Source organism: Ornithorhynchus anatinus, chromosome 10, assembly GCF_004115215.2.
Source record: "Ornithorhynchus anatinus isolate Pmale09 chromosome 10, mOrnAna1.pri.v4, whole genome shotgun sequence".
Taxonomy (NCBI): Eukaryota; Metazoa; Chordata; class Mammalia; order Monotremata; family Ornithorhynchidae; genus Ornithorhynchus; species Ornithorhynchus anatinus.
The window spans coordinates 59218027-59235039 of record NC_041737.1 but is presented as its reverse complement, the minus strand read 5'-3'; the positions used below and the strand labels follow the sequence as shown (position 1 = coordinate 59235039).

The 17013-nt window shown below is 56.7% G+C and overlaps 1 protein-coding gene across 1 annotated transcript; it reads right to left on the bottom strand.

The window, feature by feature from the left end:
* Window positions 1-1729: 1729 nt before the first annotated feature.
* INHBC (inhibin subunit beta C) lies at window positions 1730-6957 on the bottom strand. Its single transcript, XM_029073840.1, has 2 exons — window positions 6389-6957; window positions 1730-2766 (listed from the first exon to the last, which is right to left on the bottom strand). Exons 1-2 carry the CDS (start codon window positions 6759-6761, stop codon window positions 2033-2035), a joined length of 1107 nt encoding a protein of 368 aa, XP_028929673.1. The 5' UTR covers window positions 6762-6957; the 3' UTR covers window positions 1730-2032.
* Between the last annotated feature and the right edge of the window lie 10056 nt (window positions 6958-17013).

Below are 17013 nucleotides of genomic sequence, written 5' to 3'. Positions count from 1 at the left end.
AGGGAGTTTCTGTTTGTTGCAGACTAGACTGTATGCTCATAATGGGCAGAGAATGTGTCTACTAATTTTTTTGTATCATACTCTCCCAAGTGTTTAGTACAGTGTTCTGCACATCGTTAAGTGTTCAATAAATATGACTGATTGATTGGATGAATGGGCAACCACTGGAGGTTCTTGAGGAGTGGGGAAATATGGACTGAGTGGTTTTGTAGAAAAATGATCTGGGCAGTAGAGTGAAGTGTGGACTGGAGTGGGGAAGAGATAGGAGTCAGGGAGGTCAGTGAGGAGGCTAAAATAGTAGGAAGGGGAAACAGGAGAGCCTAAGTTCTGGGGGGATGGGTTGAGTCTTAGTCTGGGGGCCCCAAGTGGCACATGAACTGTGTCCAACCTGATTAGGTTGTATCCGCCCCACCGCTTAGTACAGTGCCTGGTATATAGTAAATGCTTAAAAATGGGGGTACGCAGTGAAGGCACAATCGACGCAGAGGGGAGGGTGAATAAGAGAAATGAAGGCTTAGTAGGGGAAGGCCTCTTATAGAAGAAGTGATTTTAGGAGGGTTTTGAAGGTGAGGAGAATGGTGATCTGCCGGATATGAAAGGGAGGGAGTTCCAGGCCTGAGGGAGGACGTGGACAAAGCGTTGGGTGTGAGAGAGATGAGATTGACAGAGAGTAGAGAGTAGACTGGCAATACAGAAGCAGAGTTTACAGATTGGGTTGTAGTAGGAGATCAGCCAGGTAGGGTAAGAGGAAAGGGGAGCTGATGAATTAAAACTGACGATGAGGAGTTTCCATTCTGTCGGTGGATGGGCAACCACTGAGGTTGGAGAGAAGTGGAGAGATATGAACTGAACATTTTTTAGGTAGCAGAATGAAGTATGGAATGGAAAAGGGAGAGACCGCAGGCAGGGAAGTCAGTAAGGAGGCCAATGCAGTAGCCAAGCACTGGGTTAGACACAAGATCATCTGACAGCCCACGTCGGGCTCCCTGTATAAATCACAGTCTTCAGGCGCAGTGGTAGGTTAGAGGCTGGGGTAGTCCAGATGGGGCAGAGGAGGGATCGAGGCCAGACAAGAGAGGCATGGGGAGTGGAGGTTATCGGTTTTCAGGTTCCCAGATCAGGAATTTTCTGCCCGGTGAGCTCACGGTGGCCTGGGCCTGGCCAATTGGTGTGTTTTATCATACAGAATCAGGCCAGGCAGCCAGCCAGCCAGCCAGCCAGGAGACACCAGGGTCCACGATGGGTCCAGCAACAGGATAAAACCATTAATCCCCATCTCATCCTTCCCTCCCTCCCTCCCCCATTCTACCAGCGTTCCTGATGGGGCCAGCAACCATAACAATAAAGCCATTTATCACTGAGTCATACCTCACTCCCTCCCTCACACCCTCCACGATCAGGTAACCATCCACCCAGCCATCCAACCACTCCTCCATCCACTGGTATATCTACCCGTCTAGCCATTCGCCTATCCACCATCCACCCTCCCCACACCCACCCTTCTGTCCCCCAGCCACCCTCATCTAATCACCTAGTCATCTAACCACCCACTCATCTGTCCTCCTTCCACTCACCCATCCATCTAACCATCTACCTGTCCACTCATCCACTCCTCCATCCCTCCACCCATCACTTAACCATCCATCCATCTATCCATCCACCCTTCAACCCACTCGTGCTATCTGTCCATCCACCTCTCTTCGATTAATACCTTTGGCAGGCAGCAAAATGGGGGAATTTAGCATTTATTGGAGTCCCGGGACCCTTGCCACTTCCCCTTCTTCTGGGAAGGGAGGTTGGACATGGAAAGTCCTAGCCAGTGGAGGGGGTTGGGGGACTTTGGGAGGAACTGGGGCAAGTGCAGGTGAGCATCTGTCTGCTTCCTACTGTGGGAAGAGGGCCCTGGCCACGGCCGAGGGAGAAGCCAAGAATAGAACTGGTGGGTGTGGCGGGGGAGGGGTCATAGTGAGGACTGTGTGAAAGGCCCGGGCTCGGGGGGGGGTGGGGTGGTGCGGGTCCACCCCCGGCTGGGTTAGCTGCAGCCACAGGCCTCCACCACCATGTCGGGTACGTCGGCCTTGACCACACTGCCGCTGGGGTCCAGGTAGAGCAGGGAGAGGGGCCGCCAGGCGGTGGGCACGCAGCAGGAGGAGGCCACGGGGGCGGGGGCCTGGTTGGCCTTGAGCAGGCTGAGCAGGGCGGCGTGGAAGGAGGCGGCGATGCCCGGGCTACCAGCCAGGTGCAGCGGGCACTGCCCGGCACAGTAGTTCATGGTGTAGCCCTCGGGCTGCAGAATCCAGCCACCCCAGCCCAGTTCCCGGAAGTCCACGAAGAACTCGTGTCGGCAGCACATCCTGGCCCCCGGCTTGCAGTCCGGGGCCTGGCGCCGCGCCCGCCGCTGCCGGCCAGCCCGCGCCCGCGCCACCAAGAAGGGCCGGTGGTCACCATCCGCCCAGACCGAGGAGCCCATCACCTCCACCTGGATCATCAGGAGGCCCCTTCCCCAAGCGTCCCGTCCGGGGGGCCCCAGACTCAGCCTGTGCCACCCGCTGCGGTCCACCCGCAGGAGCCGCTCGGCGGCCAGGGAGCGGTTGGCACCCGGCCTAGGCGGGCTCAGCAGCTGCAGCCGGGCAGTGCCCGAGCCGTTGGCCGGCAGGGCCAAGAAGAGGCTGAGGGTCAGCTCCAAGATCTCCACATCGTCACCAGCCGGACCCCGCCCTGGGGAGAACTGCAAATCCAGGCGAGGCTGGGGGCTGGCGGCCAGACCTACAACGGGGGGGACACGGGGCTCAGGGAGGGCCTGGCCACATGCCCTGACCCTCGTCCCTGACATCGCCCCAACCATCCATCCAGAAATGGGACTCATTGAATGCTTACCAGGTGAGGAGCACACTACTAAGCATTTGGGAGACTGCCAGAGAGCTGGTTGGCATGATCCCTAGATCCTCTAGACTGTAAGCTCGCTGTGGACAGGAAATGTGTCTGCTTATTGTTAAACTCTCCCAAGCGCTTAGTGCAGTGCTCTGCACACAGTAAGCACTCGATAGATATGATTGAGTGAATCTGTGCCCTCAAGGAGCTGAGAGCATAGCTGGGGAGACAGACATTCAAAGAAAATACAGATAGGGGAAGCAACAGAGTAGGGCAACATGGACAGAGGTGTGGGGGAGCTGGGGGGGGGGCTATCAAAATGCTTAGGGGGCACAGACTCAAGTGCATAGACGGCACAGAGGGGTGGAAGAATACAGTTGGGAGATGAGAAGTTAGTCAGGGAAGGGTGGAGTATATGGAATTACAGATGGGCTTTGAAGATGGAGAGAGTGAAGCAGCGAGGTCTAGTAGAAAGAGCCCAGGAGTCAAAGGATCTGCATTCTTAACCCAGATCTGCCTCTTGCCTGCTGTGTGACCTTGGACAAGTCACTCAACTTCCCTGTGCCTCAGTTTCCTCATTTGTAAAATGGGAATTCGATAACTGAAATCCCTCCTATTTTGACCGTGAGACACATGTGGGGCAGGGACCGTGTCTGACCTCATTAACTAGTTTCTAGAATAAGGCTTGACACAAAGTAAGGGCTTAACAATTACCGTTATTATTGTTAATATTATTATGAAGGGGGAAGAAGTTCCAGGCAAGTTGTGGGGGGAGAGGGGGAGGGAGCAGAGGGTTCATGATCAATCGATCAATCAATGGTATTCAAAGAATGCTTACTGTGTCCAGAGCACTGTACTAAGCACTGGGGAGCATACAACAGAGTTGGTAGACATATTCCCTGCCCACAAAGAGCTTACAGTCTAGAGGGGTGAAAGACATTAATAGAAGTAAATTACAGAGGTGTACAGAAGGGCTATGGGGTTGAGGGTTGAGTGAATATTCAGTGCTTAAAGGAGACAGATCCAAGGACCCAAGCAACACAGAAGCGAGAGGAAGTGAGGAAATGAGGGTTTAGCCAGGGAGGGCCTCTTGGCAGAGATGTGGTTTCAGTGAGACTTTGAAAGCGGGAAGAGTGATCATCTGACGTACATGGTCAGGAAGGGAGCTCCAGGTCTGAGGTAGGATGTGGGAAAGGGATCGGTGGCAAGAGAGACAAGATCTGGGCCCAGTGAGCAAGCCCAAACTACGGAAGCAAAGTGGCCAGGCTGGGCTGGAGTAGGAAATCAGGCACGTTACCTAGGAGGGGGCCGAGCTGACTGAGCACTTTAACGCAGTTGATGAAGAGTTTCTGTTTGATGAGGAGCTGGTGGGCAACCCCGGATGTCCCTGAGAAGTGGGGAAATGTGAACTGAATGGGTTGGGTTTTTTTTTGAAAAATGATCCGGGCAAGCGAGGACAGTACGGACTGGAGTGGGGAGAGACAGGAAGCAGTGAGGTCAGCGAGGGGGCAGATGCTGTAGTTACGGCAGGACGTAAAAAAGGCTCGGATTAGCATAGTAACGATTTAAAGATTTTAGTGACATTTTGAAGGCAGAATGGGTGGGATTTGGTGACAGAAAAAATACGTCGGTTGCATGAAAGACACAAATCGAGGATAGGGTCCAAGTTACAGGCTTGCGAAAGAGGGATGACGGTGGTGTCGTCTACAGGGATGGGAAAGACCTGGTGAGGACAGAGTTTGGGTGGGAAGATGAAGAATTTGCCTTTGAACATGTTCATTTGAGGGGTCATCCAGGAGAGGCCAGAAAAATGATATAGGCAGCGGAGCAAAGTGTGCGAGTTTGGCCTGGAAAGGCTGGAGGCACCGAGGACGGTGAGGAGGCTGAGACTAACCGTGATGGATTGTGACAAGGGTTTGGAACACTGTGGTGCCAGTTTGGTTGGAGAGGGAGAGGAAAATCCTAGAGATGTTTTGAAAACAGAACCAATGGGATTTAATGACATATTGAATATGCAGATTGGAGGGGAGATGAATCGAGGATAATTCCAAGGTTGCGGGTTTGTGAGACAGGGAGGATGGTGGTGGTGTTTACAGTGAAGGGCAAGTCAAGGGAAGGAGTGGGTTTGGGTGGGGAAATGAGGAATTTAGTTATGGACACGTGAAATTTGAGGTGTCGGCGGGTCACCCCAGGAGAGTTGTCCTGAAAGCAGGAGGAAATGTGAGACTGCAGAGAAGGAGAAAGAAAAGGGCCTGGGAGGTAGATTTGGGAGTCATCCACATAAAAGTGGTGGGTGAAGTCGTGGAGGTGAATGAACTCTCCAAAGGAGTGGGGGTAAATGGACAATGAAAAGGGACCCAGGACTGTGGCTTCACCATGCCCTGGCCTCCCCACCCTCTCTCCACGCTGAGAAGTAGTGTGGTCTAATGCGAAGAGCATAGGACTAGGAGTCAAGAGTCCCAAGTTCTAATCCCAAGGCTGCCACTTGCTTGCTGTGTGATCTTGGACAAGTCACTTAATTTTTCTGGGCCTCAGTTTCCTCATCTGTAAAATGGGGATTAAATACCTATTCTTCCTCCCCCTTAGGCTGTGAGCCCCATGTAGGACAGGGACAGTGCTTAACATATAATAAGTGCTTAACAATTACGATTCTTACTATGATGGTGTGATTATTATTATATTCAGCCTCTCCATCTACCCCCCCACAACTCCCAGGGGCTTATCCAGGGACGAAGATCCTCCCCTGCATCATCTCGGCTCCCCGGGGCTCATCCCTCCGTTCTCCTCAAGGCCCCCACTGAGGCCTGGGCCTGCCTCCGCCCCCCCGGCCCCCCGGCGCCCCGGCCTGCAGGCCCCGACCCTGTAGTGCCCAGCAACCTGAACTCGGCACAAGGCGAGCGGTCGATACGTACTATCGATCGGTCACTTGTCACGGCGGCGGCCACGGTGCCCCTTCCCCTAGGAGGAGACCACCTGCCTAGCCTCCTCCCACAGCCAGGAGTTCCTCCACCCCAGCGCTGAGGAGCCTGACCCCTCCTGCCTGGCTGGCATTTGACCTTTGACCTCCCAAATCCTGGTTGGGATCCAGCAGCAGGCAAACAGCACTTGTGGAAAATCCCATGGCAGAGGGTCAGGGGCCGTCGCGGCTACGCCTGGCAATGGTACGGGGACTTGGGCTGACCGCGTGGCCGGGGTGCAGGGATAGGTTGATACTGACCCCTGACCTTTCCCTGGAGGACGCTGGCCCTGGCTGGGACCTTCCCCCACGCTGGCCCGGCCTGGTCTCGAGGTCCCGAGAGGCCCCCTCCCTTCCACCCACCCACCCGGGGCCCCAGACCCAGGCCACATGCCCAAGCCACATCTGCCCTCTCCGCGGGCACCCGGCCAGACTGGCCCCTCGCCAGCTCTGAGGACTCGCTCCTGCCCGTGGGCCCGCTGTCTCCCCTGCGTCCCTCTGCCCACCTGCCCCTCTCCCCCAACTTCGGGACCCGGCTCCCCCCGTCCCCCGCCAACTCACCCTGCTCGGAAGCGAAGCTGATGATCTCATACTCGGGGTCCAGGGCCCCGGGACCCCACTGGTTGTCCCCCGGCGCCCCGCCCGGCCCGCCCCCGCGGCCGAGACGCCTCAGAGCTTCCTGCAGGGCGGCAGCGGGCACGGGCCGGGACAGGGGCGGCCGCTGCTGCAGGTGCAGTTTGCTGAGGACCGTGCGCCGGGCCAGGGCCAGCAGCTGTGCCCGCTCCCCGGACGGCCCCGGGCCCGAGCCCGCACACAACGCACACTGCTGCGGGGCCGGGGCCGGAGCTGGAGCCGGGTCGGCGGGGTCGGGGGCCGGGGCCGGCGGGGGCAGCAGCAGCAGCCCCAGGGCCAGGGCCAGGGCCAGGGCGAGCATGGTCCGGGCCGAGGGGGAGGCGGGCTGGTCTGCGGAGCTTGGACGGGGCTCGGGGGGGGCTGGGCCGGGCTGGGCACCTTCCCCCTTCTGGTCCGTCCCGTGCCCCGTTCCCGATGCGGTCCGTGCCGTGCCCCGTTTCCCCCCCACCGTGGTCCGTGCTGTGCCCCTTCCCCGCTGTGGGCCGTGCGGTTGGGACTCCGGGGGCGGCCGGAGGGGTCGGTGACCTCTCTGGGCCGGGCGGGGGCGGGGGCGGGGGCGGGGGCGGGACAGGGCCGGCGGGCAGGCGGCCGCCACCGAGAGATCAGCAGGCAAAGTACAAGCGGGGGGCGCGGGGCCGACAAGCAAGGGGGACCCCCCCATACGCACCCCCGCATTGACTTCTTCCAGCCCACGGTGGGAGGGAGGGCACCCCCCGGGGCAGGGGAGGCATGGACCCTCCGCCCTCCACGAGGCTGGCATTGAGGGACCCAGCCGAGGAGGGGGATGAAAAGGAGGAGTCGGGGTCGCTCAATCGATCGGTGAACCTGCGGCCTTTCTTGGCTTCGACGCCCGCCGACGGCGAAGCCGACGGCTCCCAATTGGGACCCGGGAGCGGAGCCCACCGAGCGGAACCCACCCAGCCTCCTGGTCCCTGCCCGGTGTCGCGGCCCGGAGGATCCGGGGGGGATGGGGGGGATCTGGGATCTAGGGGGACCCGGGGATCCGGGGGGACCCGGGAATTGGGGGGGGGGGGTGTTCGCGCTCCCACACTGCCACCTCCTGGCTGCTCCCCGAACTGCGCAGCTCTGCCTTTCCCTTAGACGGGGCAGACGCTTGAGGGCAGGGACATCGTTTCTCGCTTTTCTGTCATTCATTCATTCGTTCAATAGTATTTATTGAGCGCCTACTATGGGCGGAGCACTGTACTAAGCGCTTGGAATGGACAATTCGGCAACAGATAGAGACCATCCCTGCCCAATGACGGACTCAATGTCATTTCCCGAGCGTCCACTACAGCGCTCGGCGCACATTCGACGCCCAGGACGGTGCTCTACCCATACTGGGCGCCCAGCGCAGCGCCCTGAAACCCGGCCGGCGGCCAGGACAGGGCTCGGCACGCGGGAGGCCGGGTGGGTTGTGTGGGTTCCACCCAAGGGGGAAGGGAGAGGGCGCCCCCTACGCTGCCTCTCCCTGATGCTACCTGGCTGCTCGGCCGACTCTGCTGTTTCCATGGTAACGCTGCAGCCTGCCCTGCTGTCGTCATGGAAACAGACCCCCGATGACGCAAGGTGTGCTGCACCCGATCGCGGGGCGCGATGCCGGGCTGACCACAACGGGGGCCGGCCCAGGTGCCTGCCTTCCTGCCCCTCCCGGCTGCCTGGGGGGGGGCCGCCCCCCACCTCGCCTCAGGGGACCCTCCCCTCCACACACACCGCCCCCAGAGACATGGCTCAAAGGGAGATGGGTGAGACGGGAGGGGGGTCACGCTGTCTGTGTGGGTGAGATGTTGTGAGTGACAGTGTATACGACACTCTGTGTGACACTGTTGAGTGTGACAAGATGTAAGACGCTGACACTGAGTGTGTGTGTGAGTGTGTGAGTGGCAATGTGTGACACCGAGTGGGTGGCAGTGTATGGGAAAGAGCACGTGACTGTGTTTGACAGTGACTATGTGCCCAGTACAGAGCCTTTCCCACAATAGGCAACGAGTACAATGCCTATTGATAGAATCTGGCGCTGAGGCACGGGCAGGCACCTGGTACAAAGCCAACTGATATAGTCCTCCAAGTGTAGTGCTTTGCGCACACTGGGTGCCCTGTACAGAGCTCTAGACATAATAGACTCCCAATACACTTAGTGGTTTGGTCTGGCAAACTCTTCCAAGCATATAAATGACTGTAAACTACGTCAATGAATCAGTCAGATGAAACAGGCTGGCAATAAGTCTAAATAAAACTGAGGTGAAGTCTCAGCCAGCCTGCGGGGGGGAAGCTAGTCATACACACCCAAAAATTCACATCGGCAACCAAATAGTAACTGTGGCATTGGTTAAGTGCTTACTATATGCTAAGTACTCTAGTAGATATAAGATAATCAGGCCCCACATGGGGTTCACAGTCTAAGTAGCAGACTTCTCAGTAGTCTGAGAAGCAGCATGGCTTAGTGATACAGCATAGGCCTTAGAGTCGGAAGGATCTGGGTTCTAATCCCTGCTCCGCCACTTGTCTGCTGTATGACCCGAGGCAAGTCACTTCGCTTCTCTGTGCCTCGGTTCCCTCATCTGTTAAATGGGGGTTAACTCTGAGTCCCATGTAGAAAATGAATTCTGTCCAACCTGATTAGCTTGTATCTACCCCAGCGCTTAATAAAGTGCCTGGCACTTAGTGAGTGCTTAACAAATACCATTTTAAAAAAATAGGAGGGAGGACTATCATTGAATCTCCATTTTGAAGGTGAAAGAACTGAGACACAGAGAAGCTAGGTGATTTGTCCAAGGTCACATGGCAGACAAGTGGCAATGCAGGATTAAAACCCAGGTCCCCTGGCTCCCAGGCTGGTACTCTTTCTACTAGACCACACTCCTTCTCTAGACCTAATAGCTGGGATAGAATTCTATCACAGAGGCAGCACACCAAATGACAATGCAGTGATAGAAAGGGAAGTTGAAAAACAAACCAGGAAGTCCCACCCAGCCTCTGGAAGACTGTCAAACAGAGGGTGAGGGCAGTGCGGGATCAGGCCCAGCCCAAACTAACTAGCCCAGCTCTAGAGAGCCGAACGCTGGGCCAAGCTCTGCCCTAGCTGGGCAGGGAGGCCTGAACCACACACAGAAGGCACATCTGGCAACTTAGTCCCATCATCATCATTCATGGGCTAGGCTCAACATCAAATAAAAACTGCTCCGGTATGGCATTTAATCTCCCAGCACCTTAACACAGCTACAATGTGTGGAGCATGGGAGGAGAACGAGCGGACAGCTAGAGAACCAAACGTCTGCTGGCATGATGAATCAAAATGGAGAAACTGAATGGAAGGAGGACAGAGAAAATATTTTAAGGTGGTGAGAAGCAGTGAGGCTTAGTGGATAAAGCACGGACCTGGAAGTGAGAAGAGCCTGGGTTCTAATCCTGATTCTGTAACTTATCCAGAGTGTGACCTTGGGCAAGTCACTTTACTTCTTTGCGCTTTAGTTACCTCATCTATAAAATGGTGATTAAGAGTATGAGCCCCATGTGGGACAGGGACTGTGTCCAACCCGATTACCTTGTGTCCACCCCAGCGATTAAAACGGTGCCTGACACAGAGTAAGCGCTTAACAAATGCCATTAAAAATAATAATTATAAAATAAATAAATAAAACAAAGCCTCAGACACTGATTCATCTCAGCTACAAACTTGAATTGCTGAGGAGAGTCCAGTATGACGCACTGCCAGCAAGAAAGGAATGGTTCTTTTCAGGCAAAAACTTCATAAGGACCATGAAGCAAGGAGGCAAAAGAGAAAACAGTGCCAGGATCTGAAAACATTAAAGATGATAACATATGAGACAACCTTTTTGTGTGCACGTGGTAGCAGAGCTTTAAATAGCCTTTTCAGCCACACATTCACCATCAGTGGTGTCTTCCTCAAACACAAAGGACAACTATATATGTATGTACGTGCGTATATTAACACACTCTATCAAGTGATTAGTACAGGACCCGGTGCTTAGTCCAGTGCCTGGCACATAGTAAGTGCTTAACAAATACCCTAATTATTATTATTACCCAGTAGGAGCTCAATAATTACTATTAATTGATTCGCAGAACCTGGTACTGGAAATCAAGTTTAAATGCCAACCTGTACCTAAATCTTGTCTATCTCTCTGCTGACCTCTCACCCACATCCTGTCTCTGGCCTGGAATGCCCTCCCTCTTTATAGCCGACAGACAATGACCCTCCTCACCTTCAAAACCTTATTGAAGGTACATCTCTTCCAAGATGAACTGGGTGAGCAGAACGGCATAGTGGAGAGAGCACGGGCCTAGGAGCCGGAAGGTCATAAGTTCCAATCCCGGCTCCGCCACACGTCTGCTGTGTGACCTTGGGCAAGTCACTTCACTTCTCTGTGCCTCAATTCCCTCATCTGTAAATTGGGAATCAGTTACCTTATCTGTAAAATAGGGATTGAGAACGTGAGCCCCACGTGAAGGGACTGTATCCAATCCAATTTGCTTCGTGGCTCAGTGGAAAGAGCACGGGCTTTGGAGTCAGGGCTCATGAGTTCGAATCCCAGCTCTGCCACTTTCGGCTGTGTGACTGTGGGCAAGTCACTTAACTTCTCTGTGCCTCAGTTCCCTCATCTGTAAAATGGGGATGAAGACTGTGAGCCCCACGTGGGACAACCTGATTCCCCTATGTCTACCCCAGCGCTTAGAACAGTGCTCGGCACATAGTAAGCGCTTAACAAATACCAACATTATTAACATTATTATTGTCTCCACCCCAGCACTTAGTTCAGTTCCTGGCACATAGTAAAGCCCTTAACAAATATCAGAATTATTATTATTATTATTATTATTATTAAGAGGCTTTCCCTGACTAAGCCCTCATTTCCTTTTCTCTTACTCCCTTCTGTATCGCTCTGATTTGCTCCGCTTATCCTGCCCCACAGTACTTCCGTCCATATCTGTAATTTATTGCTTCCCACTTACTCCTTGTCTCCTCCTCTAAACTGCAAGCTCGTTGTGGCTCCTCTAAACTGCAAGCTCGTTGTGGGCAGGGAATGCATCTACCAACTCCGTTGCATCGCACTCTCCCGAGCGCTTGGTACAGTGATCTGCACACCGAAAGTACTCAATAAATACGATCGATTGAATGACTGATTGAGCAAGGCAAGAGCTGAATGAGAAGCATTCAAGAGGGGCCTGGGCGTCAGAGGACCTGGGTTCAAATCCAAGCACCGCCCCTCGACCCCTCGCTTTAAATAGTAGAGCCTCACCACCCCCCGCACCGCGGGCTTTAAATAGTAGGACCGCCCCACCTGCGCTTTAAATAGGAGCTCCCCCCTGGCGTTTTAAATGGTACGGCCTCGCCCCCCCCCCCCCGTTTTCAATGGTAGCGGCTTCTCCCCCTCCGTCCTTCCCTCCGGCCCTCGCCCCTTCCCCCCCTGGACCAGCAGGGGGCAGCAGCGGACGCCTCGGCGGGCGTCGGGCCCCGCGAAACCACCACGAGAGACCGCCCGGACAGGAGGGACCCTGGCGGCCCTACCTGGCGGCGGAGGGAGGGGACAGCGTTAGGGCTCCTGAGCCGTGTGTTTCATCCATTCAATCGTATTTAATAATAATAATGTTGGTATCTGTTAAGCGCTTACTATGTGCAGAGCACTGTTCTAAGCGCTGGGGTAGACACAGGGGAATCAGGTTGTCCCAAGTGGGGCTCCCAGTCTTCATCCTCATTTTACAGATGAGGTAACAGGCACGGAGAAGTTAATAATAATAATAATAATGTTAATAATAATGTTGGTATTTGTTAAGCGCTTACTATGTGCCGAGCACTGTTCTAAGCGCTGGGGTAGACACAGGGGAATCAGGATGTCCCACGTGGGGCTCACAGTCTTCATCCCCATTTTACAGATGAGGGAACTGAGGCACAGGGAAGTGAAGTGACTTGCCCACAGTCACACAGCCGACAAGTGGCAGAGCTGGGATTCGAACTCATGAGCCCTGACTCCAAAGCCCGTGCTCTTTCCACTGAGCCACGCTGCTTCTCTATAATAATGTTGGTATTTGTTAAGCGCTTACTATGTGCAGAGCACCGTTCTAAGCGCTGGGGGAGATACAGGGTCATCAGGTTGTCCCAAGTGAGGCTCCCAGTCTTCATCCCCATTTGACAGATGAGATAACTGAGGCCCAGAGAAGTGAAGTGACTTGCCCAAAGTCACACAGCTGACAAGCGGCGGAGCCGGGATTAGCACCCACGACCGCTGCCTCCCAAGTCCGGGCTCTTTCCCCTAAGACACGGACCCCGTGGTTGGGCAGGGATTGTCTCTATCTGTTGTCGAATTGTACATTCCAAGAGCTACGTACAGTGCTCTGCACATAGTAAGCGTTCAATAAATACGATTGAATGAATGAATGAACGATTCCCTCGCCCACAGCGAGCTCCCAATCTAGTGGGAGAGACGGACACGAATAGAAATAGATAAATGACAGGTGTGGGCTGCTCCTTGCTGGATTGTACCCTCCCAAGCGCTTAGTGCAGTGCTCTGCACACAGTAAGCGCTCCATGAATACGATTGAACGAATGAAAGTGCGGGAGGGGGGAAATGAATAAAGGGAGCGAGGCAGAAGGGGGTGTGAGAGCTGCTGCGCTCAGGGGTCGCGGGGGACGCGCCTGTGAGTGTGTGCGTGTGCGTGTGCGCGTGTGCGTGAGTGTGTGTGCACGCGCGCGCGTGCAGCTTTTTTCTCCGTGGCTGGTGACGGGCCCGCGCCTGTTTGTGCACGGGCGCAGACGCGTGAAGACCAAACTCACAGGTCTGCCCGCCCCCGGCTGGGTGTGAGATGGAGCCGGGCAGGGGGTCGAGGGCCGGGGGCCGGGGCCGCCGGGGCCGCCGGGGCCGCCGGGCCGGCCCGGGGCCAGCGGCTCCTTCCCGAGGTGAAAATTGGAAAGCAAAGGCAAGCGGCGCGGGTCGGGCGGAGAGCGGGAGAGCCAGCCCCGGCGGGAGGGGTGTTAGACCCCGCCCCTGGGCCGGCGACGGCGACGGGGGAGGGGGAGGAAAGACTCTCCTCGCCTTTGTCTTGGCGAGGGGAGGGGAGTTTCGGCCCACCCCTCCCCTCGGACCTCCGATGGTCGCCTGTCCATCTCTGCATCGAGCAGAAACTCCCGACCGGGGGATTCAAGACCCTCAATCAACCGCCTCTCTGTAATCTTCCCTCCTCTGCCACTACCCAGCAGGCCTCATATTTCATTCCCCCGACGATGTCCCTCGCTCCCTGCTCACCCGCCATCGACCCCGTGCCTACTCGCAACCACCCGCCTGCCTGGAACTCCCTCATCCTTCACATCCCCCAGCCCCCACAATCCCCATCTTCACAGCATTACCGAAATCATATTTCCTCCAGGAAGCTTTCCCTGACTAATCTCTCACTTCTCCGTCTTAATCGCCCCCCACCTCCATCTGTCACCTAGACGCTTGAGAGCAGACCTCTTAAGCACTCACTCCACTCTCGCCACCAGCATTTACATACACAGCTCTGTCCTCCTGTGCGTCTCCTTTCTGTAATTTATTTTAGTGTCTGTCTCCTTCCACCACACGCTAGACCGTAAGGGTCTTGAGGACAGAGACCGTGTCTCCTTAAGGCAATTACAGTCTCCCATGCTCTCAGTACAATGTCCTCCCCACCGTAGGCGCTCAGTAAATACCACTGACTGATTGATTGGTGCCCGCTGTGCCCCGAGCCCGGCCGTCCGGCGCCTCCCCGGGGGAGGGGGCTGTTGGCCCCTCCGGCCTCTGCCAAGGTCTCCTCTCCGAGAGTTCCCAGGCCGGTGCTGCCCACAGCCCACCCCCCCACTCCCCAACTGCCTGCTCCCGCACTTGCCCCCCAGGGGGTTAAGCAGGCTGCTGCTGGTGCAGGGAGGATGGGGAGGGCGGCCTAGCGTCGTGGCCCAGATGGTCCCGTTCCCACCTTTCAGGGCTTCGGGCTTTGAGGCCAACCAACAGTCATCGAGCTGCCAGCCTGAGGGGGTGGAGTAGAGGGAATGAGAGGGGCTAATTGGTGGCGGGTGGCAGTGGACAGCGCTAGGGGAGTTACGATCCTGGCCTGGTCCTTGGAGTGGCCCATCCCAGCTGTGGTCAAGCCCAAGAGTCAATCACTGATATTTACTGAGCGCTTACTGTGTGAGGAGTACTGTGCTTGGGAGAGAATAGTAGAGTAGGCGATCACTTTACTTAGTAAATAAACAGTAAATAAAGTAAATAATAAAGTGATTACGAGGTGTTGTCTCCCCTTCCTTTCTCTCTGACCCCCACGGAGTGTCCATTTCCGGGCCTGGTGTGGTGACCAGGTAGCTGACTGGGCCGGACCCAGCCCTCAGAGTAGCTGCAGTGGTCAGACCCTCCACATAATCCAATACAACCACTGAAGCCAGACAGTCCAGCCCCAATTCCGCCAAGAGCCCAGAGACCCTTGCCTGCCCACCCAGGAGATTGAGGGCGGGGGGGAGCGAGTGCGTCGTAGATTGTTCTTGTCTGTCCGTCTCCCCCGATTAGACTGTAAGCCCGTCAAACGGCAGGGACTGTCTCTATCTGTTGCCGACTTGTTCATTCCAAGCGCTTAGTACAGTGTTCTGCACATAGTAGGCGCTCAATAAATACTATTGAATGAATGAATGAATGTGCACACGGGTATGAAGTTGTGTATGTGACTCCGCTGGGATCCTCTAGACTCTAAGCTCATTGTGGGCAGGGAATGTGTCTGTTTATTGTCGTATTGTACTCTCTCGAGCACTTAGTACAGTGCTCTGCACACAATTAGATGCTCAATAAATATGATGAATGAATACGGGACCTCTACCCGGCCACGCCCCACCCCTCCCCGTCCACTCAGTATCGTCATTCAACCAATCATTCCGAGATGGAGCTCAGAACACTGTACTAAATTGGGAGGCTACAATTTTGGGGGAGAAGAAAGATGAATCCGGAAGATCTCCTGGAAGAGGTAGGCTTGCAAGAGGCTTTGAGAATAGGAGAGCATGGACTCTAGCTTCCTCCCCACCCACCTCCCCGACACGTTCTCTGGCCCCTCTAGGCCTCAAACAAGAGGTGTATGTAGGGGAGGAGGGGAGGAGGTTGGACTCCCGAGGAGAGGGGCCTCTCCTCCCCAGCCCCGAGTGCCCAGTTTAGGGGAGAGGGTGTAGAGCAGTTAGACTGGTTCCCGTCCCCCGCCGCTTCCCGGCCCAGAGAAAGAGCGAGTGTGATGGGTGTCACCTGGAGGGGACCAGCCGGGTGTGCCTGGGCCAGGCCGGGCCCGCTGGAAGAGGCAGCCGCCCTCGTCACCCGCCCTTCTCCGCACTCTAGAGCCGGGCCGGGGCCGGACGCCCCCAGGTCCACCGGCTGCACGATTGGGCCGCTGCCCCCGTCCCTCACCAGCTCTGTCCGGCAGGGGCCCGGCCGGGCCGGGTCTGCAGGTGACCGGTCTCCCCCTCGCCCCACCCCTTCGTTCCCCGTCCTGCCGCACTTGCACTGCGGAGGGCGGGCTCACTTCGCAGCCAGAGCGGGGACTGGGATGAGGGGACACAGACACACACACACACACACACACACACACACTCTCTCTCTCTCTCACTCTCTCTCTCTCGGGTTTTTTTCTTTTCCTTTTTGTTTTTCAATATAAACGAATTCGTACTCGTGGCCGTCGTCTGTGGGCTTCCTTGTCTCGCGGGGTGCTCTTGGTCTCCGTCGCGACTTCCCCCTGTCCTCGCCCGGCGGGCCGAAGGGGAACACCAACCTGCAGATCCCTTCCCCCCCCCCCCCCCGCCAGGAACCAGGAGGGTCCCGAATCCCTCCCTGCCGGCCGAGGATCACGTGGCCGGTGGCCGGACCTGCGGGGGCGTCCTGGCCCGGGGTCCGGGGTCATATTTCCCGGAGTCAGCCTCCCCCGCCCAGCCCCCTGGCCCGGCCCCTGGCCTGTCGCCCCCCCCCCCAACCCTGCAACTGTCCAGGCCTCAGCGGCCCAGCACCTCCCCCCGCGCCCCGCAGCTGTGCCTGTCCGTCCCCGGCGGCCTGTCATTCCCTCTCGGACCCCGCGCTGGACCGGCCGGAGGCCGTGGCCTCGAGAAGCGAGGGGTCGGGGCTGTCCTAGCGGATGAGGCAGCCCTCGCCCCCACCGTCGACCTCGCCCTCGCCCCCTGCCCGTTGGCGACCTGGAACCTAGGACGTGAGTGACCATTCCGAGACCTGCCCTCGTTCCCCCAGACCCCAAGGGCCCCACCCTCAGGTCCTTCCCAGCGAGATCTCCCAAACCCTCGGTGTGCCGCCCCACCACCACCCCCAGGATCCACCCCACTTTCCTCCGGCCTCCTGGAAAGTGGGTTGGGGGAGCGGGGGAGAAAAGAAGAGATAGACTGACTTACCACGACCTAGACCCTCAAATAACTCCGGGCAGCGGGGCAGAGAGCGGGGTCCGGGACGGGGAGGGGAGCTAGGGATGGGAAGGGCCTCGGAAGTTCTGCCCCTCCCGGGCGCAGGGGGCTGTGAGGCCGGCGGCTATCACATTCGGTATGTCCCCGCAGA